Raw genomic sequence first — 27773 nt, 5'->3', positions numbered from 1 at the left:
CCGGACACTGGTGCAATGAGCCGGTGCTGTACCAGTGTTACGCAGACTACCTAGAGATGGCGCTGTACGTAAAAGTGCCGAGAATTTAGGCTGCCCTGCTACTGACCTCTAAGCGCGGCATGTTCCGGCGCCTTTTCCTTCGCCTGCACCCCCCCCCCCCCCTCTTCTTGCGTAGTATTGAGTCTCGTGGGCAACGCGTATCAACGCATTTAGCGACCTCTATGGTCTCCACTGTACCGAAGTCTGTGGCTGCTGAAGCATCATTCGTGCAGCTATCTCCACAAAACTCCGTTAATATAGTGCAAGGTTGGTTCAGTATGGACTGAGCGTAACAATAGATTGAGCTTAGTTGTGCAAACAACGCACGCTAAGATCGCGTCGCGCGTTTAGTTGACAATTCGTTAATTGTAAACGGGAAAGTCAATTAAGCATCGTTGCGGAAATGCTAGGTTGTAGTTGGTGTACAGTATTTGCCCTTGCGTTGGCTGCCGAGGATGAGGTCGCGGGATCAAATCCCGGCCACGCTTCGATGAAGGCACACTGCGCGTTAAAGAATTCGGAGCTCTCCACTGCGGCACTTTCTCTTCGACTCTCTCTCATATCCTTCGGTCACTGCGAGGCTCTGGTGGCCACGGCGAGTTACTGCAGGTGCTTAATGTGAAAGCTCTTCCAAATAAAGCCTTTCTTGCCAACGATCCGCGGGTGTGGCAGGGATACGTAGCGATTGTACTAAAAGCATAGGGACTATGTGGGGGCGGTTGTACGAACGCCTCCGGTGTTCGGCGCGCACCCGCCGGGTGGCCGCGTTTCGATTGAAGCGAAAATTAAAAGGCGCCCTTGTACAACGGATCCCTCCACTGCGGCACCTTTCTCAACTCTTCCCTCGCTGCGCGGTTGCGGTGCCTGCCGAGAATTGACTCTGTTACTGCGCCTTCGTTTCCTCAACCCTCTCCCCCCCACCCCCCCACTTCCATTTTTTTTTTTATTGGGGTGATGAGAGTAGAATTTCTCGGTCGCCAGATGGTAACTGTAGAGCTCTTTTTTTTTTTTTGCGCTGAATTTACTTAGATATGTTATCTGCGAAGTTGTTTCCTGCTAGCGGGAAACGTCCATGGATGCCAGCACTCGTTTGCGGGAAACAATCTCTCCGTTGGCGATAATGGGAAATATCTTCGGTGTTCGCTGTAGCGTGTTGTAGTGTTAGTCGGAGCCAAAGGGAGGGAGGGGGCCATTGGGCGAGACGGTAGCGAGTCGCCATAGCAACAGCGCCTCTATTGGTCGAGTCTAAGCAGTGTAGTAGGAAGGATGGTGGCCGCTGGCAGTAGGATCGATTCGCTCTGGCGAGTTGCGGCAATGGGTTGTGTCGCTTAGCAACGGTCTCCTTGGCGAGAGGGAGGGGGACTGGCGTGACGCATCTGCCGGCAGCCGGTCGCGGCGAGCGGTGCGCGCGTCGGCGCGCTCGCTTCTTGCCTGTACGGCGGATGCGCCGCTTCTTGCTAAACGCGTTCTCGCTTCAGGGTTGCAGGTGGTTTGTGCAACGGCCTGCGTTCGTGCCGTTGGCCACTCGGCTGGCCTCAAGGAAGCGGGCGCCGAGGACGTCTAACCTCAATTTGAGAACGAACGGGATCGAAGACTTGTTTTGGCTTTGCGTGCAGTGAAAGTATCTGGAAGCGCAGTGAACTCTCGCAGATTTGGTTATGGTACTAAAGGAGACTAGCATCAGGTAGTGTACAAAAGCTTTCGGAGCTCTGAAATCGCGATGAAAAATTGGAGGACGCTTAAGCTTCGCCTTTAAGAGTGGAACGCGATAGCGTGTTGCAGCACTGCGGGAGTCCACGGAACGCCATCGCCCGTTCGGCGCGACGCCTTACCCGTTAAACAAATCGCTGTTAATAAGCACGGTGAAACGGACGCGCGGAGCGGCAAACCACGTAGAAGCGCTGCCAGGCGCCTTGCCGAAACGCGCGGGACTCAAGTTGCAGTCGTATTTCGTCGGCACACCGTTCTCGACAAACCCGATGCTGCGAACGCCAGCATAGCTCCCGCGCCGAACGAACGGGCAGCAAGCCGCAAGCTTCGTGGTGAACGCGCTTTGGCTGTGCGCTGCGCTTTTCGCCGCTCACCGCGTGATTCCTGCGTGCCCGCCCACTGCGCCCGAACGAGAGATATGCCAGACGCGTCACTTCCTTTCCTTAAAATTAATTTTCCTTCCCTTGCGGCGGGGTCCGGGTTGTCCACTGAAATACGTGGCAGGCGTCCCTTCCTTTCGTTGCGCTGCAGTCGCGCGCTATCTTTTGGGGCAGTGGCGCACATTGCGAGGAGGAGGAGGGATTTTTCGCTTATGGGGAGGAGGAGAGGTTTTTTTTTCATGGCCAAGACACTGGCCTTTCTGTGACACAAGCTCCTTAATGCTGTTGCGTTAAATGGTTAAGCTTGAGGACATGCAGCTACAAACAGAGGGGTTGCTGTGCACAAACTGCACTGTACATCCCTATATGTCTAGCCGCCTCTTTGAGCGGCAAGGAATTTTTTTTTTGTTTCCAAAACTGGGGGCACATTGCATTAGTAACTAAACTGCGTGTTGTTAGCGACAAATTCAATTTCATCATAGAAACCCCACACTAGCAGCGCATCTGCCTCAGTCGCCGATAACGACTGCATAATCGCAGACGGGGCTGCAAACATCTAAACTTAGTCATGCACTTCATCTGGGTAGGGCTGTACAGTCGTACCCGAAAGTGTGCAGGCCATTGATTGCGCGTGCGCACTCCCATAACAGTTGCCTGGTGATTTAGTACGACACCTGTGGCGTTTCACAGCATAATCGAGGGAAAAAGGAAAAAGGGCTCTCCGGCCACACGCGTCTTTTCGGAACAGACATGCCTCACTGTAGAGCAGATTGACATTTAGACAGGCAAGCGTCGTGGCCTTTGTGCTTTTTGCAGCAGGTGTATGTGTTTCTAGATGCAGTGCATGGTATATCCTTGTTTCCAGTGCAGCAGTGCTCTGGTTTTTGAAAAAATAGAATCGAGCTGAAGCAAGTGGAACTACAAAGGGATCTTGCAAAGGTTAATCTCCTTACTTTCAGTGTGGGCATTTCAGATTTGCATTACTTTCTAAACATTTCAACCAGCCTACTTCTTTTGTCTTAAAAAGACTCTGAAACCTTTTATAGTATGTTGGACACAAGGAAAGCTATGCAGGTACGCTTCTTCATAGAAAGTATTCGATATATTAACAGGTTATGTGTCCTGTCTTGGAAACTCAGAGTTGACTTGTCGAGTGTGGCATGTGTTGCGCCTTCATGTAGCCAGTGGTAATTGCATGGTGTGTTTAGCATGAATAATTAAACTGAAAATGGGAAAGTGCCCTAGGGGCCAGTTAGATGGTTATTTTATCCAGTTAAATGAACAAGCTACTTTTTGAAAATCGTAGCATAAAATGCAATTGCAGTACAATAATGACTGCACAATTTTTGCCTAATGTGACATGGTTGAGGGTTGGTACGAAAGTTTTGTGACTCAATGTTTAACTCCTGGTGTCTGCTTATATTATTGCAGAACGATCCATGATCACAATTGGTTCGCTTAAATGCCACACAGATAGGTCAATTGCTTTTGATGTAACTTCACAACTTCTACAAATGCCTGTGCCAGCACCTGCGTTGTTTAGGTTTTAAGACTTGTACTCGGTGTTTCCAGTCACATCCATCTGTATTGTTATCAGCTGCTGAATAAAGCAAGTGCTATGGCCTCGGCAGACAGTTTCTTTATCAAATCTGAATTTTTCTTACTAAGCATTGGTCTTTTGCGAGTAATTTGCACTGATAGTGCCTGGAAACTTGGCATGTTTGGTTGTGAAAGTAAAAGTGTCTACAATCTTGAATTCTGAAATGCCCTGTCATGGGGTTGGGTAACAGGACGTCCTGTCAGTAGTAGTAGTACTGCTGTCATGGGCATAGCACGATGTGTGTTTTTGTATTATAAGTTTCAAAATAATGATTACTGAAATGTATCTTGACTTCAAGCGTAACATTAGTGAAGAATGGGAGGACTTTATTTGAAACCTCTTAATATACGAGTTCCCACCACAGAACACTTCAAACTTCCCATCACAGAAGCCTGTCGAAATCATTGTGCAGCTTTTCTCTGAGGATCATGGCTTGTAGAGCTGTTAGACCAGAAATACGAAAAAAAATGCGGAAGCATCTGTGCCTAATGTATGATTGTGGTAAGTCAGGTTTGCACGAGATGTAATAACCTGTGGTAATGCTGAAAGTTTAAATTTAAGACCTCTAAAGTGAATGCCCTAAGGACAGGAGTCCGGTATAAATGTTATTTTGTACCAGCTGGGTTGAAATAAAAATTCACTTACTTTTATTTCAGCTCACTTTGATGAACCTTATTGATGTGCTAAAATAGTTGTTACTAATTAGTGCGGCTAATAAAGTACATATTTATAACAGTTACCTTTAGGCAGTGCTTAATTTTTTGCAGAAACAATGTAGCTGTTTTGCAACAGATTGGTGTGAATGCTGCGCAAGCTGTTTATGCTTGAGTTGTGTAGATATCTCGTAATGCATTGCATCTTTGAGACGTGCATGCATTGGTGCACGTTTGGCTGTTTGAGATCAGATGTGTCCTTGCTTTGTGCCTGTGAGTTTGCTCACTGTCATACAAGTGAAAATAAAAGGTTTGTAAGCTGGAAAAGTGTTGTCTTTTCCTTTCTTCTTCCAATACTGTCATTTCTTAAACGGTTATTGCAGCACAACTAGATCAAATTTAGCAAATTGGGCTACACAGTGTATTGTCAAATCCCTTGCAGTAAAAGAAAAAACGACGGTGTTCTTTTGAAAGCAGCAGCCAGTGTGCATGATTTACTTGTAGTAAATGCAGCCATGTTATAAGGGGGTGCAAAAGCCTTACTTTTTAGCTGTCTAGCAAGCTTGTGTTGAATGGCATGTGCTTTGCTGGTACTAATAAAATATATTAAAACTCTCCAGTTCAGTTGATGCCTGAGATCATATGTTTAACAAATTGGACAAAGTCGCTGTAGCATAAAAGCCTTGTATATGGACCATTGCTGTGACTGGATGATAATTGAACTTTCACACCAGCAGGTCAAAGCAGACTGCAAGCTTGCCAGACAGCGTAGTAACGGTTATGTGGTGCTTGGTTTTGTTGTGGGTGTAATGTGTTTGCAAATGTCCACAGAGTAGTGCAGGTCTGTTGTAGTTTTTAGCCTACATGGCAGCAGCATGCAGCAGCGATCTGAAATTATTGCCCTGTGACATACTTTCAGTGACGTGGGTGGAACTCCTGGTCCCAGGAAAGCTTACCTTTTATTGGAACAAAGGAGCTCTTAAAACCATAAATTTAAGTTGATGCTTTTCAGTTTTTGTCACAAGCAGGATGTTTGTCCAAAGTTATGGCAGAAAGGATAAATTGTACAAAGATTGGTTTTAACGCCTGTAGTGGTAGCGTTAAGCCTGTTGATTTCCAAGGAAAGTTTACTTACTGAGAGCCCCATTACTCAGCAAAATTGTTAAAGGGGTGCAGTTTGTAGCTTGCATTTCTTGCCATCCTGAACACTTGTAAATTGGAAAGCTTAAGTGAAATTAAGCGCTACGTTTTTTGCTTTGCAGAGCAGCAATAAGTCTGGAAGGTGCTCTGGCAGAATGCGCATCTGGCTGTAGGCCAACTGAAGGTGAAAGTGGTCATGATGTGCACTGTGTGTATGCATCCTGGAACCTCTTAAAGGTTCCCACGACGACCATGATTGTAAGAGCATGTAGTAGTGCAAACCTGCCTTTCTTTTGCTATTGGCTTGCTCCTTGGGAAAGTGTTGGAGGCTGATTTTTTTGGTTTATTCGCATGCAGCCTGATGAAGAAGTTCTCCCGGAAGCTGGTGAGCCGGTGCATCTACTGCAATGTGCTGCGTGCTACTTCACCAGACATTTTAGAGGTGTTCTTGGACCTGGACGGTTGGTCCACAATCCACATGTGGTTGCAGGAAGCCAAGACTGCTGAGAACATGCCATTCCTCTGTGAACTGCTTGAGCTTTGCCAGGTATGGCTTCTGATGCTATCCTTTTGTCCTCTGACATTGTGGGGTCAATTTAAGCTTTGCTTTTTGTCTGATCTTCTTATCGCGGTAGGCACGCCGCATTATCAATTTTCTGGGACGTGAGACGCGACCAGAGTTATCTCGATTTTTCCTAGCCTCGCGCAAGTGTGCCTACTATGTTCTGGAACTTTCCTTGCCGCCTTTAAAATCGAGCACGGCTAAGAGCGGCGGGCATTCTGTTAGTCGACGACCGCCGAGCACGTTCGCTGCAATCGCCGCCGCTGAGTTTTCAGAGCTGTCCTTAGTGGGCGTAAGCCAGCCTATTAAAGTATTCTCTTACGAGCTGCTCTGTGCCTTCCTCAAGACCGGACCCCAGTCGGTGCTACGTGACCCCGGCGGAGTTCCCGTCACCACCACGTGACAATATTCTTCAAAATAATGGTGTCCACTAAAGCATTTAGCTACCTGCAGAGTCTGCACAAGAGCAGTTTTCACTGAGAGTTGAAATTTTTTCAACCTATCTGTTGTTATATTGGTAGTTACTTGTTATCTTGTCTGCTACATTTGTTCATATCAATTTGTTAGGTTTCTCTAGGTAATTGCGATGAACAAACTTCCAGTTTTCCTTTGTTTATATGCCACCTTTCTCAGATTCTTCCCATGTCTCTGGAGCGGCTCAAGGAGAACAGTAGCCCAAAGCTGATTAAGAGCCTGATGAAAAGCACTGATGAGAATGTGCGTCTGACAGCTGAGAAAGTTGTGAATGGCTGGATGAAGCTGATCAAGGGTGACACCAAGGAGGCTATTAAGCCTGACAAGGATGCAGATGCCACAGTAAAGAAAAAGAAAAAGTCATCGTCAACAAATTCTACAAAGGCTGCTGCTGGGAAGAGGGATCGCTCAAAGGGTTCTGCAGATGACCATATCAGCGAAAACAACAGCAATGCCACAAGCAACACTCATGGCCCTTCCAAGAGCAGTTCTTCTCCCACTGCCTCCTCTTCTGACAAAGAGAGCCCTCCAACCCTCAAGGAGACAACGCCCAAGAAGCCGAAGCTTGCTGATCGTCCAAAGACAGTGAAGACCCTCAAGACACGATTCCGGTCTACAGGCCTGGAGGAGGCTCCCCTGCCACCGCCACCAAAGACAGGCACCAAGAAAGTGAGCCGGCCAGCTTTTGATAAAACTGCAGTCTTGAGTGCACGGCAGCGGCTTGCTCCAACTGTGCACACTGAACGAAGGGTGAAGCCCTCAAGCCTTGTGTCGATGGGTGTTGAAGGGCGTGATACAGCAGGCCCTGGAATTCGACTTATTGCACCAAAGCCAGTTCATGTGCTTCATGAAGATGGTGGGTTCATGGATGCCCTTACAGCAGCTCCCCCACCATCATCTGCACCACCAGTACGACGCAAGCGCAAGCCCTCCGGGGCTGCAACAGCTGCAGGTGCTGGAGGTGCCAAGGGGGCAGCAGCCACTTCGCCTACCAGTCCCACACCAGCTGCGCCAAAGTTTCAGTTCTACAAGGACACCCTAGAGACAACAGAGGCTGCTGGTGAAGAGGAGAGTGAGAAGCCTAAAGAGGTCAAGGTTGAAGAAGAAGATGAAGATGAGGATATTGGAAAGAGAGTGAAACGGAGGAAGAGGGGACAGCAGGCCACAGTGGTAGAAGGCAAAGAGGGGGACAACATAGAATCACCAGAGAGGGAAGATTCACCACCCACTCCAACAGCTACAGGGGGAGATGAGGAAGTGACAACAGGTGAAGGGCAGGAAGTTGGCAGCAAGTCTTCAGAAGGAGATGACAAGGAAGTGTCAGTTAAGAAGGAAGATGAAGGCGAAGAGAAGAGCAGTGAGGGTGACACAACCTCAGAAAAGCCTGCCTCAATACTGTCCATGACACGAAAAAAGACAAAAAAGTCGGTGCGGTGGGCAGATGAAAGCAAGCTGAAGCAATTCCATTACTTTGAACTCGACGAAACGGAAAGAGGTGAGTCTCCTGCGACATGAGATGTATCATATTGATTGATATTGCGAATAAGTCTGGCTGCACTGTTTGTTTGTTTGCACACAGTATTAGGTTTGGCACGCTACTACTACAGATCTGGATCAGTAGATGTTGGTGTAGACGAAAGCACCCAGCTCTGTTTTGTGACTGTAGAGGCTGCGAGAACTGAGGTATAAAAAGTATGTTTGTTCTGATGAAATGCATTTATTATGGCAAGTCACAGATGTCATGAGTCATGTTGGCAGCTAGCAGCAAACAAGCATGCATTGACGTTTGCTGTGATTTCTGTCTAAGGCCCTGCTGTATGCAGTGATGTTTACTGTCACCTCTGCAGTCTAAAGAAAATATTGGTCGGCATCAACGGCAGTGATTAAGAGCAAGTTGTACGAACTTGTGTAGGACTTCAGCCCCCAATGAGCACCCATGTATTGGAGTGCTATGTGGGCTTGAGGACGCATGCCTATCCAGCACACACTTGTTACAAAATATTTGTGCTTCACACCAAAGGTGCCACACAGTATAGCCTATGCAGTCTGAAATCACAAGAGTTGTTTCATGGATTGTAAAGAATGCCCATAGAAAATAAAATGCAGTCATTTTTCCAGCAATGCACAGTATTGTTAATCAAGTGCTACTAGTGAGGAAGCATCATTATCACAGGAATGTAGCTGCAAGAATACGTGGTGCACCCTTGTTGCATCATACAAGGCACTCTGACTGAGAAGCTTTGTGGTGCAGAGCTGGAAAGGTGATTTCTAATCAGCTCCCACAAGCTTGTCCCCTTTGGTTGCTGCAGCCATGCAAAGGAACTGGACTACTAGTGCAAAGCCTGTACTGCAGAGAGCTTTAGTATAGGGGTCCATACTTAAGGACCCCTCTATTTGCACTGCAGTCGGCAGCCTTGTAGTATACAGGGCGTCCCAGCTAACTTTAGCCAAGGTTTAAAAATATGCCGCGGCACTCTAAGACGACATGATCAAATGCATGTTGCTGGCTGCTGTGTGTAGCAACTCACACTATTTTTGTATTGGGCTTAATTGCATAATTAGTTAAGATTAATTAAGCAACTTCGCAAGCAACAAAGATAAGCGAAAAAGTCCAATGAGAAAGTTGTAGAATGGTCCGTGAAAAGTCCAACTGAACATTTTTTAACTGTCCATCTACTACGTATCGGCTTTTTCCGCTCTCTGCAGGCGCCCGTGAAATACAAAAAATACTACTTGACGTGTCCACTCATGCGCCGCAATTGCAGTGCTCCCAAACGTTCCGTGCAGGAACAAACAGATCATTTAGCCCGATGTGCTGCTGCTTCAAAAGGTGACGACTCCGGCGCAGGCGCTAGTTGTGTGATTTACACGAGCACAAGCAATAAGGACTCAAGCAATAAGCCTGTCGCTATTAAGCGCCACAAGGGAAGCATACCGCTTGCCTATATAGCACAGCCAGCTGCAGCGTCGGTGCCCTTTCACCTTTTAAGCGGCAGCACACTAAATGTTCTGTTCGTTCCTACACAGAATGTTTGAGAGCACTGCAATCGCGGCGTGCCAGTGGGCATGTCACGTGTTTTTTTTTTTTTTTGTATTTCATGGGCATCTGCAGTGAGCGAAAAAAAAAAAAGCCGATACGTAATAAATGGAAAGTTAGAAACTTCATTTGGACGTTTCGCGGACCGTTCTACAATTTTCTCAGTAGACTTTTTAGCTTATATTCGTTGCTTGCAAAGTTGGTGAATTAATCTTAACTAATTATGTAATTAAGCACAATACAAAAAATAGTGTGAGTTTCTCCATACAACACCCAGCAACATGCATTTGGTCGCGTTGTTTTAGAGTGCCGCGACATATTTTAAAACCCTGGCTAAAGTTAGCTGGGACACCCTATATACTTAAGAGAGGGGGGCCAGGACAGTTGAGGCTGAAAAGTAAAATGCTAAATTGTAAGACTCGCAATTTTGTTTTATTTGTGATTTTATTTACATCAGCGCAAACAGATGTTTTTTCAGGAAATTTTAAGAATCTGACTCCTTTTTTCGAGCCAGAAGCATCACCTGTTTGAATATTCGGCCCCTGTTTATGTATCTCTATGGTGGCTGAGCAATACATACTCATTAAACCTAGCAGTAGTCCAAATGCAAGAGCAGCCTTGGAATTTGCGGAATTTTATTGCTGAAATTTGGTGTTGTGGATATCCTGAGACGAGCAGAAAGCTTTGTAGGACACAGGCAAACTTGAGACACATTGAAGCAGCAATTGCAGATTGGTAGTGAATCGAGCGGAGGCCCACTTCTACGGACGCCAGTGTTGCCAGGCCCTGTGTGGCATTAGGGGGCATTGCTGTTTTGCCGGTTTTTGGTTAGGGCCAGCTGCTAACCTAAACATCATTGGTAAACATTATGTAGGCTTTGTGCATGCACACTGCCAACCTACTATTCCTCTAGGCCCTCAAGCGATAGGGTCACCTTATTCTAAAACTCTTTATTAGCTTGTGCATGGCTTACTTAATAAAGAAGTTTAGCATACTTCACATTTCAGTGCAGTTAGTGACACACAGTTTGAGCCTCTGCGCATAACCCAAATGCTCTAAGGTATGCAGTACCAGCCGGCAGTTGCACAATTGTGAGTGGTAGTTAATGTGCTGAGAAAGGAAATGCACGTCTCCAGCTTAGTGTTGGGATGCAAAATCCGAAGTTTAGCCAAATGTTGGCTAGCATTTGCTGATAGTTAGGCATGCAAAGCTTGGTCACGAAGTGGATCTTTTTTTTTTTCTCCTCTCTCTCTTCTGCAGTTAATGTGAACAACCTGCACAACTTTGGTGACATGAAGACACTGGAGATGAAACGTGAGAGGCAAGCAGTTGAGACGGCTCGTAGGCTAATGGGTGATCGAATGGAAGAGGCAATTCCATTTCGAACGCCTCGGCGGCTGACGCTGCCTGAACCTCTGGCTGAGCCTGGTGCAAACAGCCGTGAAAAGGAAACACAAAAGCTTAGGCAGCAGAAGACTTTGCAGGAAATATACTTCTCCAAAGAAATGTAAGTGCATTGAAGTGGCAGTGAATGTTCCCTTTTTCGTGAAAAATCCCATAAGTCCTGTAGTAGGAAGCACTTTTCTAGTTTTAAACTTCTTGTTTGCTTTTTTTTATTAGTAAACATTCTGCAGGAGCTAAAATGCCAGCTGTCTTTTTTTTTTTCATGTGTTGCTTATTTTTTCGTTTTTCATTTTGGCTCTGCGGAGAGAGTGCTGGCATTCACATGTTGGGGTGTGATTGGCAGTCCCGTTAAAGTTGGCTTGGAACCTGTGTGAGTGGTGTAAGGGGAAATAACAGTTGTTATTTCTCTGCCTCATTTGTGTTGATTGCTGTGGAGATATAGTATTTATTTCTCTTAATTTCCTGCAGGATTCCAGACTCTCCATATGAAGCTGACCCTGAACAGCTTTTTACGCAGGAACCCAAGATTATCCCACTTGAAGATGTGAGTCATCACTTGTCTCCTTTACATTGCATTTTTATATTTATTAAGGGCACACCTTTTGCACCCTGTGGATATCTATTCCAGTGATTTACATTTATATCTTCCTGCAGATGTATGTGTATCCGTGTTTACAGAGTGGCAAGTGAATACATGTTGCGAGCCCAAATTGACTAGACACAGTTTAATCCCACCACAATAGAATTCAGAATACACATGGAAAAGGGTGTTTCAGAATTGCACTGTATGATTGACAGAAAACAGTGGCATGTTGAACCCAAGAAAGTAGCAAAGATAAGCCAGTATTCATCACTTTCTTGACAGCAGTGCGCTTGCATGAATATGTGGCTCGCGCATTCTGTGAGCAATGGACTAAAAGCAGCTGCATGCAGCTTACCGCCCTCATCAGTGTGTTGACTCTTCACCAACCAAATAGTGCAGCCTGAACTTGAAGCCAAAAACGGTACAGCACTGGCATCTTCTACTGCAGTGCAAACACGTGTGGTTCGCATACACACATCACACCTTAGGGAGTGAGGTCATTGTACTTCTGTGTTCATACTCTTGTGTAGTGGTGTGTGCTAAGTGTACACGTCTCATGTTTGCAAATGCTTTTTGCATGCATCCCTGTCTTTTAGTTGTAGTTCGGAAAGTGGGCATATTGCTAATTAGGATGGTGTGTACTGTGCAGGAGAACAGCCCTGGAGGGACACTGGACTACTCACACATGGAGCTTCCCAAAACCAGCAGCCTGCCACCCATTTTATCGAATCTGGTCCTCTCTATAGCCACCAAGGGCCAGCAACCTCAAGGGGGTGGCTCTCCACACCAAGGAGTTCAGCAGCAGCAGCAGCAGCAGCTGCATCAGCAGCAGCAGCAGCAGCAGCAGCAGCAGCTCCAGGGGGGCTTGTTGCCAGGCCAATTCCCAGGTGGCGGTCCTGTGCAGCAGCAGGGTGCTCTCCTCCACACTTTGCCACCTCTGCACCATGGTGGTGCAGGCACCCAGATTGTAGCTGACATGCAGCAGCAACAGGCCATGAGTATGATGGGCTTGATGGCCCCAGATGGTGGACAGAGCGGGATGCACATTCAGCCGGGGCCTGCTGGAGCTGTGCCTATTGGAGTGGACCCCAATGGGCCACCATTCATGCACCCCAACTCCATGCCGAATCAAGGTGAGCTTTCAATCAGATTGGAGCAGCAAAGTAAACATGCATAATGCAAAAGTAAACATGCAGCCCCCTCCCTCAAACTCTTTACTTCGTCTCTTAAAGGGGCCATGACAGCCTATTTTCACACATACCCTGCTTATCGCCTTTAATTCCCAACTGGTTATATTACAATTCCCCGAATTTTCAGTTGGTTCTGTGCGGTAAATATTTTTAAAATGAATTTTTTCGTTTCTTCTGCGAACTGCTTGCTAGTCTGGCAACCTCTGGTCGCTGACGTCACGAGGGCACACACGCCTTGCATTGTCTGCTGCGAGCTGTTGAGGTGCTTGCATGCACATCGTAGACAGCGGTCGCTCGATTAGCTTAGCGAGGTAAAATGCATTTTCCGTGTTCTCTTTTGGGAAGCCTTCAACTTAGTACGCGAGTTGAGTGATCCTTGGGAAAGCGGACTTGCACATGGCGCCCGTTTTCCGATTGTTGAAGAAACAGAAATCGATGGACCCCTGCTTTATTATTTACGCTTAAAAGCATGCTGTTCGTATGTTATGAGTGTGGTCTCTTTTGAGCAGTGAAGTGCTCCCATATGTGAAAAGCGGCACGTCCCGTGCATGCCTTCGCCGATGTGCGCCGTGAAATCCGCGTCGTTTTGTATCTAGCTACTAAGTTCTTGTCCGCTATTCATCGCCTTGATAATTAAACTCAAATTATCAAAAGGTGGCACTAGAGTAAGCTTGAGGCACGAAAGGAGCAGAGAAAAGTGCGAAGTGCGATGACTTCGACTTCCCCGCTGCATGCACACATTTGTAAGTCGAACATACATTTCCTTCGAGAACCCTTTTGCAGGAACCAAGCCGCTTGCAAAGCCTTACGCGACTCGAATGCTTTCACTGTCCGCACCGATAAATAGTCGCCGCCGTCTAAATGAGTGCTTCGAAGTAATAGTACAGCATTTAGCATTTTGCTGTGTGGTGCGCATTGAGCCCCAGGAGTGTGATGATTACGACAACTGCAGCCCCACTCTGAGGTTGTTTACATGGCTGTGCGCAAACAGTACTGCTCATTTGCGTAGCATGAAACGCAAGGTGGGTTCTCCTTATCTTAAATATTACGTACTCTTGCTCACAAATTGCACTTTTACTCATTTGCACACCATGATAACACTGCAATAAGCGCCGATGATGCTATATCGCCTGCTTGGGAAACGCTTTGCATAGGATATTGGCACTTCCCGCTAATTGTATCTGCTTTTTCTTATGTCACCAAAATTTAATTTTAAATCGCTTTGGCTAAAAATACATTCGGACATTACTTGTATTAATGAAAACAACCAGATTTGTGGTCCACAGTCAACGCCGACGACTGCTGCCGGCTGCCTTCTGCATCTGCTATACAGACCGGGTCACATATCGGCACTTCCCCCTTATTGTACTCGCGTCCTGCGATGTAGGCAGTCATCGCTTTGAGGGCACTGTAGCCAAAACTACGCTCGACAGCTATTTGCAGGCGCTAAAACTTGCAAATTCGCCCTCCGCAATCGTTGAAATCGCACACACGAATCCTGCGTACTCACTAGGCCTCATCACGAAAGCGGCCGGCGGTTCACCATCGACCGAAATTCAAGAATAGGGCAAAAGTTCCTCACTGATTAGTAAGAAATTGTGAAGATATGATATGTAGCCGCTTTTTTCGCATTTTTTGATACGGATATGATACACAAGCACAGTTTTTCCGGCCGTTGCCTCACCGGGCGTGAAGCTTTCGCTCGGCTGCACAAGCCCAGGCGACGATGACGAGCGGCACCGTCGTGTGGCGTTTTCTGCCCGTGTCGCTTGCCTCGCCGATCGGCTCTATGCGCAGGCAGATTGAAATCACATCTTCGCTGGTGTACGCGCATCGCGTATGTCGCCGTGGCTAGCATGAGGTCCAATAAGTTTTAAAATATTAAGTTTATAGAATGTCATACCAACTAGTCCTCCACCACACTCTGCCAGTTCCCACTAAGCTGAATCTTAACATTACTACAATACGCGGTCGTTGATCATGCTGGCGTCATCGTCGGTCTAGCATGACAGACCAGTGCGTCAGCGACGGCATTTGTATACCGACCAGCCCACCAACCGTCGATCGCCGTCGCATCGGCCTATAGCATGACCGGACCCTATCTATACCGAAGAAAAACTACTTTACTGTTATTATCGCTTTTGCGGCACCAGTCACTCATATTTAGGGGACGACTGCTACTTCGATCACCCGTGAAAATAGAGGGGGGGAGGAGACCTCGCTGCACATATTGCAGCAACGAGGGCAGACGATGTTGCTCCGAGCATGCCCTAGTGATGTGACGAGAGCGTTCAATATGGCGGTCGCTGCCGGTGGGAGGAGTCTCCCGGTCTCAATTTCGATCGCGTTTTTTGGAATATACAGGGCAGCCAAATTTCAGAAATGGAATCATAAGCTGTTGTATTAGCTGCTGAAGCTCAAAATTGCAATATGAAGAACGACCATGTCATGGCCCCTTTAAGTTCCCTTGGAGCACCGTAGAAGCTAAAGACCTCCTCAGCCAATCAGGAGAGTGCAAAAAAAACGTGCTCCTTTGCTCCTCGTCGTTTTCTCGTCGTCTGCTCGCAGCGTATGCATATATGGCTAGAAAAATAAAATACTAGACACTATGTATTCACGCTTGCATACACTAAACACAAGTACTTTGTGGGACTTTGCGCTGTTTGTCACGCGCACACTTTTAGTTCAGCATGTGCAAATAGAGGTCTATGTATAGGCGGCAATGTGTAGTATATATTTCACGTTATGACCTTTGTAGAGTTTTTTTTTAGGACTTGTCCAGGAAATTTTCCTGTAATTTGCACACCCCCTTTCTGAAGCCCTAATTAAAGAAAAAAAATGTGCAAATTGCTTGAGTAAATAGGGTATGCCTTTTTGTACTAAGCAAGCACCAAGAAAACCAGTTCTGTGTTATTCTTGAAACTCCTGTCAGTTAATGTGTATGGATACTTCATAGCAGGAAAAACTATACACAATGCAAACGGTACATAATAACTAACTGTAAAGAAAAAAATACATTTGCATTATCTCCCATCCTACCTTGGCCGCAGCATTGGTGGCATCGTCTGAGGAGTGGTAGGCGATGCCTCAGTCTTTACCGCAGTCCCGTAATCAGCGCGATCATGCCCAGGCTCGCGCGCTCTTAGGCATACCATTATTAACTCAAGTGGCAACAATGAAGTGCAAAAACTGCCAAGCCTAGCCAAGGCAAACCTTCAAATTGAATCTGTTTGAATCTAAATACAGTGGAACCCCGTTCATACGTTTTTCACCGGACCGCGAAAAAAAAACGTAACAGCCGGGAAAACGCAACAGTGAGGAAAGGTCCGAAAATTAATGAAAACAGTGCAGCTTTGCCTTGAAACAATTTATTTCGACATCAAGTGAGCTAGGTCTTAAAAAAATCGAGAATGGTCGATTGCCGTTTTTTCCGCTTGCTGGAAAACACCACGCGTTTCTCGATGGCCTGGAAAGCTGCATTTCTCTCATCGTCGCTTTGAGGTGTGATGTACCTGCGGAGGAGGTCCAGAGCCGCGACGGCTTCTCCAAAGCTCGGGTCCGCCAACTCCCCGGAATCATGCGGCTCGTGCTCCTCGTCGTCATCACAGTCTGAGGCTTCACTCGCGACCAAGTCTGCAACGATCTCGGCGATACTCTGACACTCGGACGTCACGACAGCAGCATCCACGGCGACGTAGTCGTCATACGTGACTCCCGTGGCACCCAGCGCATTCAAAGCTTCACTCAGCTCTTGATCATGAGAGGCTGCTTCCGTCTCTTCAGCTTCCGTGGCAGTTTCCTCTCTGCCGTCCATGCGAAAGCCACACCGCGCGAAGCAGTGCTGTGCAGTTGACGCGCTCACTGCAGTCCACGCTGAAGCGACGTACCGTATTTACTCGAATCTAATGCGCCCTCGATTGTAACGCGCACCCGTTTTTCGTGACCCCTCCCTCCCGAAAAAAAAAAGCTCCTTGATTGTAACGCGCACCCGTTTTCCTTCGCAAAAAAAAAGTACCACGCACCTCACGCTTTCATACGCTAATACAACTTTGTCTCGTTTGGAAAAACAAAGGTTTAATCTCGATGTGCTAAAGTTGCGATAATAAAACACACACACACACACAAAAGGAAACGGCTTATCTTGCCAAGATTGTTTTCACTCGTCGTCGCTGTCAGACAACTCCTTATCACTGTCGACGGACCAAAGCATTTCATCCTCGGTGCCGTCCATGGCATTCGATATACCACATTTTTTAAAGGCCTTGCTGACCATGGCAGACGGTATCGTGCACCACGCATCTTTCGCCCATCCAGTGAAGTCTTGCAGCGAGAGACGCTTAATTCTGTTGCTGGGAGTGAATTCATGGCTGCCATTCACAAGCCATTCGGTGTAGAGCGCCCGAATCCTGTCTTTAACCGGCTTGTTTAAACAAACATCGAGCGGCTGGAGCTGCAATGTCATGCCGCCGGGTATCACGACAAGGTCGGTGTTGCATACAGCGAGCTTGTCATTGATGCGTTCGTCGAGATGGCACCTGAACGCGTCAAGCACAAGCATCGCACGCAGGCCCAAACTGCCGCCGGGTCTCTTGCGCCAGACGTGATCGATCCAGTCGGCGACCAAGTCCGTCGTCATCCAACCTTTTTCATTTGCGCGCACAATCACGCCACTCGGAAACACTATTCCTTTCGGGAGCGTCTTGCGTCTGAATATAAGATACGGGGGCAGCTTGTGTCCATCCACGGTGCAACAAAGCATTGCGGCGACGCGTGTTTTTTCGTGGCCGGAAGACAACACGCGCACTTGCTTCGCCCCCTTCTTTTCAACAGTTTTGGTGGCAGGCATGTCGAAGTAGAGCGGTGTCTGATCGGCATTTCCAATCTGGCCGCGATGGTAGCCGTTCCTGCAGCGCAAATTCAAAACTTACCGCTGAAAACTGTGCAGCTTTTCTTCATACTCCTCGGGCAACTTCTGGCATATCCCCGTCCGCCTTCGAAGAGAAAACCCTTTTCTCTTCATAAAATTTGACAGCCAGCACCTGCTCGCTTTGAAGTCGCTCCGCGTGAGCCCCGTTTGTAGGGCTAACTGCATCGCACGGACTTTGAGCAGATCAGTCGTCACTGGCCGCTCGCTGCTCTTGCACGTATTCTGCGAGCCGCTCTTCTATTTCGGCGAACCGGCCCTGCTTCGGTCCACTGAAACCCTTTCGTGTAGCCTTGCTGGCGAAAATCTTTTCCTTCTGCTTGCGCCAGTCCCACACGCATGTTTCTGGAACTCCGAATGTGTGTGATGCGGCCCGATTTCCGTCCGTCTCTGCACGCATGATGACTTTCCTTTTAAATGCGGCATCATGATGAACTCGACGTATCTTCGCTGTCGGCACGTCCATGCTGGTAGATCAAACGCAGAAAACGGGTAGACTAAGCACGAGGAGGACGCTACTGCAGCTAGGCTGGCTAGGCATAGACAGCTAGGCTCGAAGTGCGTACGAGGCGGCCATTTTGAAATGCCGATGGCGATATGATATCGGAGATTTAGTGTCATACTCGATTCTAACGCACACCCAATTTTTGGACCCGATATATCGGAAAAAAGGTACGCGTTAGATTCGAGTAAATACGGTATTGCATAGCGTCCAGTATTGAAACGATTGTAGGCTGCTGTCCGCGATCAATACGCGCCAGACAGTGCTTTGCGATGGACTTCCTGTACGAGTGCTTTAAGTTCTTTATGACGCCGGCATCCAACGGCTGCAAGTGGCTTGTAGTGTTTGCAGGAAAAAAAAGCTTAACGTTCTGAAGAAACGACGGGTCTCTCGGGTGGGCAGCACAATTGTCCAGAAAAAGGACAACACTCCTGCACTGGGAGGCCATCTTGTTGTCGAAGTAACGAAGAAATCTCGGAGGCCATGGTCTTGTAGCCAATTCCGTAGCCAAGCCTGTCCAAGACTCGTCAAAATGGCGGTTGGCGCGCGTTGCCCAGCCGGGTTCGGGGTGCCAGGTTGCGACGTATCATGCGGGAACGTTTTCACAGCTACAACGTAACAGCGGGGTACCCAATACATTGGATCCTATGGGAGCTATGCCGGGACCGGGCGAAAACGACGTAACAGCCGGGAAAACGCAGCAGTGAGGAACGTAACAGCGGGGTTCTACTGTAACACCTTCGAAAGCAGTAAAGAGTCGCCTGGTTGTTCTAGCAATGCTTGCTCGAATTTAGGTTAGATTGATTGAACTTTCAGTCTGCACTGAGCCTTGCTGACAACTATTTAGTCTGAAAAATCAAATTTTTCGATTACACCATGTTTGAAATAATGGCTGCAAATATCTGAAAGGTTGCAAAAGTCTGAAATAATCTGCAAGTCCTAATTATTGAAGTCTACTGAGTTTACTAGTTCCAGCTTCTGTCTTGTAATGTTCTAAGTGTAACATCTTGGGTATTGAAGTAGTGCTCATCTCTTGGCCTTTCTTGATTTTACTCGTGTTCCGTGTCGCCATGACTGCTTATCATTATTATTATGCATAGGCAGGAGTATTGAACGAGTTATTTCATCCTTAGTGTCTAGCTTTTTCACTGTCATTGCATTTTTTTACCATGACCACTGCCATGTCATGCAGGGTTGTTTTGCCAAGTGATGCACGAAAGCACATAATGTGGTGGTAACATTGCCACATTTGTCTTTTTCTTTCTAGGCATCGGCATGATGGGCCCCCCGATGCCTATGGGTGGAGCTGGAGGCTTCCCAATGGGGGGTGGCGGTCCCATGCACCCCCACGGTGTAGGGTCCAATGCAGGAGACTGGGGAATGATGCACCCTGGCATTCCCCAGGATGGAGCAGACTACTATGGCCGAGGGCACCATCCAGGGATGGGTCCACCAATGGGAATGCCAGGGCCACCCATGGGAGCTGGTGGAGGTCCGCACATGATGGACATGCCACGTGGAGGACCACCCCATGGAAGGAGTGAGTGCTACCGATTGACATGTGAATCAGCCTTTGTGGTGGTGTAGCTGTCTTGCACTTCATTTGACAGATGCTGTGCCTGAGTTGCTTCGGGACGTTAAACCTCATAAACCAAACTAGTTGCTCTGCTTATAGTAAGTGGAGGTGCACTATGGCTATGGCCAGCAGCAGGTACCACTAAGCTTTCAGGTGTCTTGCACAGCCCCTCATGTAAAAAAATAGAATGAAAATTTTTGTGAAATTGCCTTGTTCAGTATTTCTGTTGATGTTGCATATCCTGTAATATAAAAATAGGCAAATGTATGCGAGCTGTACATTTGTGTAGCTGTGTACGTCAGCTGTGTAATGAGTTTGCCTAGCCCACAGAATGAGATGACAAGTATGCTTACTTCGCTTGTAAGAGAGGATCAATTTTGCTTCATCAGAGAAATCTTGGTGGAGCACCTGATAGGCAGCACTCGAATTTAGCTGTGGCTCTAGTAGAACACTCCCACCGCTCCGGTGGTTCTGGGGCCGATGGTGCGGGACGCTTTCTGTTCTATATTATGCAAGCACATGCCTGTGCCATGGCATGCATCGCATTTATTGTGTCCTTCGTGGTGCTCCACTGGCCGCTGGTCACCGCAGCATTGGCAGGGGGCGCATCAGAGTTGAGTTTATTGCTTGTTAGCGAAGTACAGATTGCATAATACGTGTACAGTCGCCGACCGATTTTTTGGACTCAAAGGGACCCAAAAGAATGGTCCGAATAATCGAGCAGTCTGAAAAATACTTGCAGTACAAAAAAAAAAAAAAGACTTTTTTTAGATGAAATCGGCTTAAAAATGTCACTGATTTTTTTCTCTTGATGACGGCGATTTGCGGCCTGTATTTGTGCCAAAGTTGTACTTTCACTGTGCACGCTAGACAGCAAGGTCACGGCGTTTAGTTGAATACTTCCCACACTTCTTTAACGGACCCGGCGGCACCATTTTGTCCAAAAGTTGAGTTGGCACCACACCGCTCGTCAAACACGCAAAGACAAGGAACTTTTCATTCAAAGCGGTCGAACTGCCGGATGCAGTCGCAAGACGGTGAACGGATGTAACTCGTGAAGACTGAGCGCCACTCGGTCGACGCGGTCAGATTAACCCAAGTGACGAAACAGCAAATGGCGAACATATAAGACCCGCCATGGTGGCTCTGTGGTTAGGGCGCTTGGCTACTGATTCAGAGTACCCGAGTTTGAACCCGACCACGGCGGCCGCGTTTTTATGGAGGCAAAATGGAAAGGCACCCGTGTGCTGTGCGATGTCAGCGCACGTTAAAGATTCCCAGGGGGTCGACATTATTCTGGAGCCCTCCACTACGGCACCTTTCTTTCTTTCTTCCTTCTCTCAATCCCTCCTTTATCCCTTCTCTTAATGCGCAGTTCAGGTGTCCGCCAAGATGTGAGACAGATACTGCGCAATTTCCTTCCCCTAACAACCAATTTTCAATTTTCAACGTATGAGACAAGCGATAACGGTCTGCTGTGACATCATTGGCGACAAAAGCAAGTTGACGGTGATGACAGTGCGACTGCCACTTCAAAGTCTCAAAGATCGCAGGGACCTCTACTGGCAAAAATGAGATACAGAAAGTATGTCAAGTCAATCCAACTGCAGAGTAAATCCGCCTCAATCCAAGATGGCGCCTTTCGCGCTGGCGAAAAGCGGATAAAATTGCAGATTTTGGCCCGCAGGCGACTGAAAGTCCGAAAAATCAAACTTTCGTACTTTTGAAGTCCGAAATATCCATCGGAAATATGTATGCGCTTCTATGGGGTGACTGACTGTGCCTCATCGAGGTCCGAAATATCCTACAAGTCTGAATTTTTGGAATCCGAATTACCCGTCGGCTACTGTATACAGAAGGAGGTCCCAAAGGCGAAGACTGTGGTGGGGAATTCTTATAAAAGTAAAAAAATATACAGATAGCTGTTGGAAAAAATTCTACAATAATTAACATCAGTACTGTACGCTGAGTATAGCTTGTGAATAAAAAAAATGGAGCTCTTTAATTTGGTAGAGAACATCAAACACATATAATTGCACAGTGAACAGCATATAGATATTGTTAATGATATATATAATAATACTGGACAGATATACTATGCAAGTGATGGTTAGGGTGAATGTAAAAACTGACGGAGAGCAGATATAAATGTTTAGTAAAATTGTTAAATGGTAACTGGTAATAAGTTCCATTGAGTGGTAGCAGACAATTGAGCTGTTTGTTTGCTGTAATTTGTGTTTGGTTTAGGCAGTAAGAAGTTTTTATTGCAAGCAAAGGAAGTGTCATTGTGATGATTGCGATGTGGTATTTGATCACTGCTGGTAAGAGAATTAAAATCGAAGGCGTTGTAGTTATTTATGTTCATATGGTTATTTATGAAAGGAGGATAGCAAAGGGCCATGCACAAAGCTGTGTTGGCAAGCGAAGGGGAGCAGAGGGAGAGAGCGCAGCACAATGCTGAGCGCCGGACGCACACAGGGCGGTTCGTGTAGCAAAATCGCACCTGCTGAATGCATTGCGGCATGCCAGAGTTGGCACTCCTGGCTTTCTTACTCCATGGCCTAGCCTGAGCAGCAGAAGCTGATGCAACACATCGTATGAGTATGTCATGCTGTTCTTTCAAGATACATTAATATATTTTGCATTTATTCAGCTATAACCTGTGCCTGGTTAAGGAGTGTTTTGAATAACTGAAGTTAGGCTTAAAATTGGTGCCCTTTTCATAACACACCCTCCAAATGCTGCTGTATTGTTGGTTGCTGTCATCTATGTAGTGCTAAGGCTAGTGTCCAGTGTCCTAATTATTAACCATGATTTTGTCTTGTTTTTCAGGCTCCCGAATGAGAAACCACCCACCTCGCATTCCCTGCAAGTACTACATGTCCTCACAATGCCGGTTTGGTGCAGGCTGCTCATTTTTGCATCCTGGTGTCAACGGTCCACCACTGCAGTGATGGAGCAGTTTATGGGCCATAGACTGTCACATTGTTCAAATCACAGTGTAAATAATTATTTGCATCATGCTGTACATAATGGTCACAAACATTGCCATGAGTGAAAGGACTGAGTCTGGTTATTTATTGCTTACAATAGACTCCCTTTGAGATGAACTTGAGCAGATCATAAAAACTTGTGCATCTTGTCAGACGTTTACCCTGATCAGATGTGTTATTAAAAAGAAAGTGTGAGCATGGATCTTTCGCTTTCTCTCCAGCTCTAAGCACTATAAGTGTGCCCCACTGGCTAGCTGTGCAGCACAAACTTCAATTGCATGATCATCATTGTTGTTGTTTTCCTTCTTTTCTTGATTTCTCTCTCTTGCTCCTTCCTCAGTGCACGTATTACTAGCTCCATGAGCAAGTACACCATGTGTCTTTCTGGCTGCCACAGGAGGCACCAAATCTGACCATGTCAGATATCTGCTCTGAGTGTGCATCATGTTCACCTCAGGCAGCAGTGAAGGTGCATGCTGCTGTGCTGCATCACCTGAATATTCAGTATGCAGGCTACTCTATACTCCAACCATTTAAGCACTGCTCCTACCTGCGTTTTCATCTGGCAGAAAGAGAAAGGGAACAGTGCAGCGTGTGTCACTAGCTGCGCTTGCCTCGGGTAAGCACAAGGATTGTCCTGCTGCCATTGGACTTGGTGCTTTACTTGCACTGCTGTGCTCAAAAGCTGTGTTTGTTTTGTGCATTTTCTTGTTAAGCTGTGTTTGTTTTGTTCATTTTCTTGTTTCAAGAGTGCGGGTGCTGTGGAAGTTTTAACTGAGGAGCAATACGGTTTCAATCAATTGATTTTATTTACATTGCGTCCGCAGAAAGCTAGCCGAGTATCCTCATATTTTTCATCATATCCAGTGATCCAGCTTGGCTAGGTTCATCTTAACGGGAGTCTAATGTGCATTTCTGTTGTATACCCTGGTGCTTTCAGATGAAGCTGGATTGAAGGACTTTCAATTTTGTGTGAGAGTGAAAGATGTTAACCTTCGAAGATAAAATAATTGTTATGTAGGACATGCTTTCTTATATAAATTGTGGAAATTGTTTTGTGTGATTAGTGTGCATTTGAATGTGAAAGACTGGACATCGACTGACTGCATTGACTTGTTTTGAGCGGCATGCTTTTTCTTATGCAATTTTTGATTGTTTGTCTATGCTGCCAAAAATCGTTGTCATCTGGCATCAAAACATCATCTGGTGTACATAGATGGATAGATAGATATATAAGATATATTCATATATATATATACATATATATATTTATACATGTGTTTATACTTCAGTTTTTGGTATCTGCAATTATGAAGTGAAAGTTACAGCTGTAATTAAAATGGGTGTTTTTTTGGTGTAGATTCTTTTAACATGCGTGTTTCATTCAAGGTTTTCAAAGTGCTGAAACTAAGTGCAGTGCACTTGATCATGCCAGTCACACAACTCTGCAGTCAGATGCAGACCCTGCCATTTGTTTGTGTGCGTAATCCTGAAAATGCTGTTGCTGGTCACATGCATCACCTACAGCAACTTGCAGCTGGAACTTTGTTATGTTTTGCGTTCACCTATGTAGGAAGCAGGTGTCCTAATAAGAGAAGGTGCATATAAGCTTTGTGTATGTCTGCTTTTTATTAGTGAAAAGAGATTGAAAATACAGAAAATCAAAATGCCTGGACCCCACCATGACTACCAGTGCAAGACTGGCATCTGAACGTCTGTCAGCAGTTGTGGGAGAGGGGGAATAGGATGGAAAAAAGAGAGACTGAAGCAAAAACATGGCGTCATTGGGTACAGCAACGAATTCTCGTAAAAAGCAGTGCAATGCACTAGCTATGTAGGGTGTCCTGGATCTGCAGCTAAATCCATGATTAGTAAGTTGGCATTAGCCATAAATGTGTTTGTAGCATCCAGTTGATAAATTGTCCTCAGAAGGGGGCTGCTTAGTTGGCCACAGTCGTGTGTTGTAGGAAACCAAATGGTAGTGAGTGCTGTGCGAATTGGGCCACAATAGTGTTAAGCATGAATATTTTTTTTTGAAGCGATGTTTATTGCCTCAGGGCATAAAGGTTATGAAATGAGTAAGATGCTTAAATAAATGAAAAAAGGGGCTGATCTAATGAAATCCAAGTAGTGAATGATGATATGGACTCTGTGTCCAGGCAATATAGGAATCCAGATTATCCGGTGAGAGACCCACTGCTGCCAGGTGCCGGTTAAGCATGAATATGTAATATTTGAAGACTTTGGAATGGTCAAGGTTGCATCCAGTGAATTGTCTTTCACTGCACATAGCCATAGCCTTGGATTGGCTTGGAAAGCAACCTTGCTTCTCACCTTTTGAATATTCCGAGCTAGGGAAGTGCACTATATGCAACTGGCAAATGAAAGGACATGCTATAGTCATTTCTGTGGTATGGAGAAATTCCTTGTATTCTGTTAATGCTCCACCCGTGTGTTTCAATCGGCTGCTCTACCATGTATGGGGTACTGGCGTGACTTGGACATGCGTCTCGTGAACTGTGCCGCCTTGTGTGTCTTCCTTGCAACTTTGAAGGGAAAAAAAAAGTAAAATTGGCTTTGATGTCTGTGAAACAATATTACGCAAAAGATGTTCAGTGGCAAGGGTAACCTCAATGATAAACCATCATTCCTCGGATAAGCACCAGATTGCGCGACTGGTATCTAATTCGTGATCACGTAGTGGAGAAGTGTTCGTGATACATTAACTTTTAAGCAGGAAATTGCCAAATAAAGCATTTGAGGGGAAGCGTTTTGTTTTTCGAGGGTACCGAGTCAAGTAAGTACGCAGTTTATGCTATGCGTGTGGTGAGCAGGAAACGGCTGAATACTTAATACTTTTCTGTAAAGAGCTTCACCCTACATTTGAAAACAATGAGGCTGATTTATTCAAAGCATTGCAGTTTAAGGACAGTGGACCAAAAATGATTTTAAACGGGTAGAGGTAACGAAGTGAAGGTTGTCCGATTGGTACCTAAAATCAACGTTTTTAGATAAAGACAGTTGGAAAACTTTCCTATAACTTGCCCATGGGAGTCGGCCCATTTCTGTTGCCGCTTTAATCTCGGAGACGCGAGCGCCATCTCTAGGGTTTTGACAGTGCCACGTTAGTTTTGCTTTATCGAACGCTATCAAAAAACTATCAACGTTTTTATATAAGGGCAGCCGGGCGCAGAGCGGACCCAAAACGGGTGGCGCTGCAGTCGCTTTGTGATTAGGGTGCCTCAATGCCAGCGCTGCCGCTCTGAGGCACCCTGTTTGTGGTTAAAGCCCTTCATTGGACTTTATTTGTGATGGACGCATCGTCTGCTACTTCCAGCTTGAGGAGCGTCAGCAGACGACTCGCGTGCGTACGGAAACGTATTTATAATGAATACAAACGTAAGTTTGGCCTTCATCTTTTTGTAGTAATGGAACAAGACGACTTAGTAGCATTTATAACCATAGCCAGGCGCATTGAAGACTCATTGGCAAACAGCTTATTACATGCGTATTAGATACGCATTCAAGAAGTAAAGCTACCGTGCTTCCAGAATCGATCAATTCACTTAATGAAAATGCCTCAACCACCAGGGCGATTATAGTTTCATCTCGACGCATTAAAACAAACGAAGGAGCTGAAGAAAAAATTAAAAGTGCGTAGGCCGTAAGAAAAAAGAAAGGAAAAGCATTTTGTTTCTTTATAAGGTTTTTCCAGGTTTTATTTTCAAATACTCAACATTTAGTGACGTAATAAATAAAGCAAAGTTTACAGCTTTTCACATTAGTTTTGCTTTTTTTTCTGGCAGATGCAACCACTTCAGAAACGCTGAGCTTTTTGCAAGCATCTTTAGTAGCAAAGTGCGTGCGCAGCACCATGTAAGCTCTGCAGTCGTAGTATCCTTGTGTGTGGGGCAGCCAACGCTTGTCTACAGCCAAAAACTCAACCCCGAGCATCCTGGCCTCTTGTACCGCAGCGAGGCGCTGCTTGTACGAGCGAGGCGCTGCTTGGCTCTTTAAGCCCTCGTATTGAATACCTCCGGGTCAATGGCCGCAAACCATGGATGTAAGACGAAGGAAGTGTCCCCAGGGAGCGATTAACATTCCTTCGTGTCTGTTGTATGTGCCACGGCTCCAGCAGAAGCCTCCTGCGCTGGTTAGCTTCGGTTTCCAACGTCGTGTTTTTCAAAAATTAACCTTGTTGGTGTCAGTCATCTTTCTACTAAATGTGTCATTAGGTTCGTGGATAGAATGTGTTCGAACAGTTTTGATGGGACACTGGTTAGAAAACTAGGACAATAATTAGATGCTGATCTGTGGTCGCGGGCATTAAGGACGAATGATTTGGGCAATTTTCCAATCATACGGGACGGCCTCCAAATGTAAAAACTTGGTGAAGATTAATTGTATTATCTGTTTTTTAGTAGTTTCCTTTCGATATGACCACAGCCTGCCAACGAAGACAATTTTCGAGGAGCAGTGAGGTTACTGATACCATTGGCATTAATCTGGATCATAGGCATCGTAACACGTGAGGATTCTGATGAAGGTAGGGTCGTAGAGTTGTTTGGAGGAAACAAAAAAAACGAGAAGAAATAGCGCTTCAAAACGATGGCACACCGATCTGTATCGACTGGTTCACCATCAGTTCCCATTAGCGCTATTTGGTTCGGGCGGGACCTAGGGGATAGGACACGCCAGAATTTGTTGAGGTTTGATTGTAGGATTCCAAGCAGATCGATGGAAAAGAATTTATTTTGCAGCAGTCAATATATGTCTCTGCGCACTGATAACATGTAGTACAGGCAGCTACGTGTTTTTGCTGCTCGATAGAGGCGTTTTTTTTCTGTTTAGGAGATGTTTCAGGCTTACGGTAAACCACTCGTTATGCGCTGACCAAATATTTATTTTTGGGATGTATTTGTTTCTAGGTTTATCATTGTTGTTTTGTATGGTTCCCAGTTATGATTAACCGTTCTCGATAGATAAGATTCGCAAAAGTTCTAGTG

General features: G+C 46.1%; 1 protein-coding gene across 1 annotated transcript in view; it reads left to right on the top strand.

Moving 5' to 3' along the window:
* The window catches only part of LOC144115244 (serine/threonine-protein phosphatase 1 regulatory subunit 10-like), a 62997-nt gene extending 38563 nt beyond the window's left edge, over window positions 1-24434 (top strand). Inside the window, exons 5-11 of the mRNA XM_077649537.1 lie at window positions 5880-6069; window positions 6718-8053; window positions 10856-11102; window positions 11468-11543; window positions 12232-12715; window positions 19466-19738; window positions 22607-24434. Coding sequence (XP_077505663.1) covers window positions 5880-6069; window positions 6718-8053; window positions 10856-11102; window positions 11468-11543; window positions 12232-12715; window positions 19466-19738; window positions 22607-22728 — 2728 coding nt within the window. The 3' untranslated portion in view covers window positions 22729-24434. The remainder of the gene's footprint in view (window positions 1-5879; window positions 6070-6717; window positions 8054-10855; window positions 11103-11467; window positions 11544-12231; window positions 12716-19465; window positions 19739-22606) is intronic.
* Window positions 24435-27773: the final 3339 nt, after the last annotated feature.

The sequence above is a fragment of the Amblyomma americanum genome, chromosome 1 (assembly GCF_052857255.1).
Source record: "Amblyomma americanum isolate KBUSLIRL-KWMA chromosome 1, ASM5285725v1, whole genome shotgun sequence".
NCBI lineage: Eukaryota > Metazoa > Arthropoda > Arachnida > Ixodida > Ixodidae > Amblyomma > Amblyomma americanum.
This window is presented reverse-complemented; position numbering and strand designations above follow the sequence as displayed.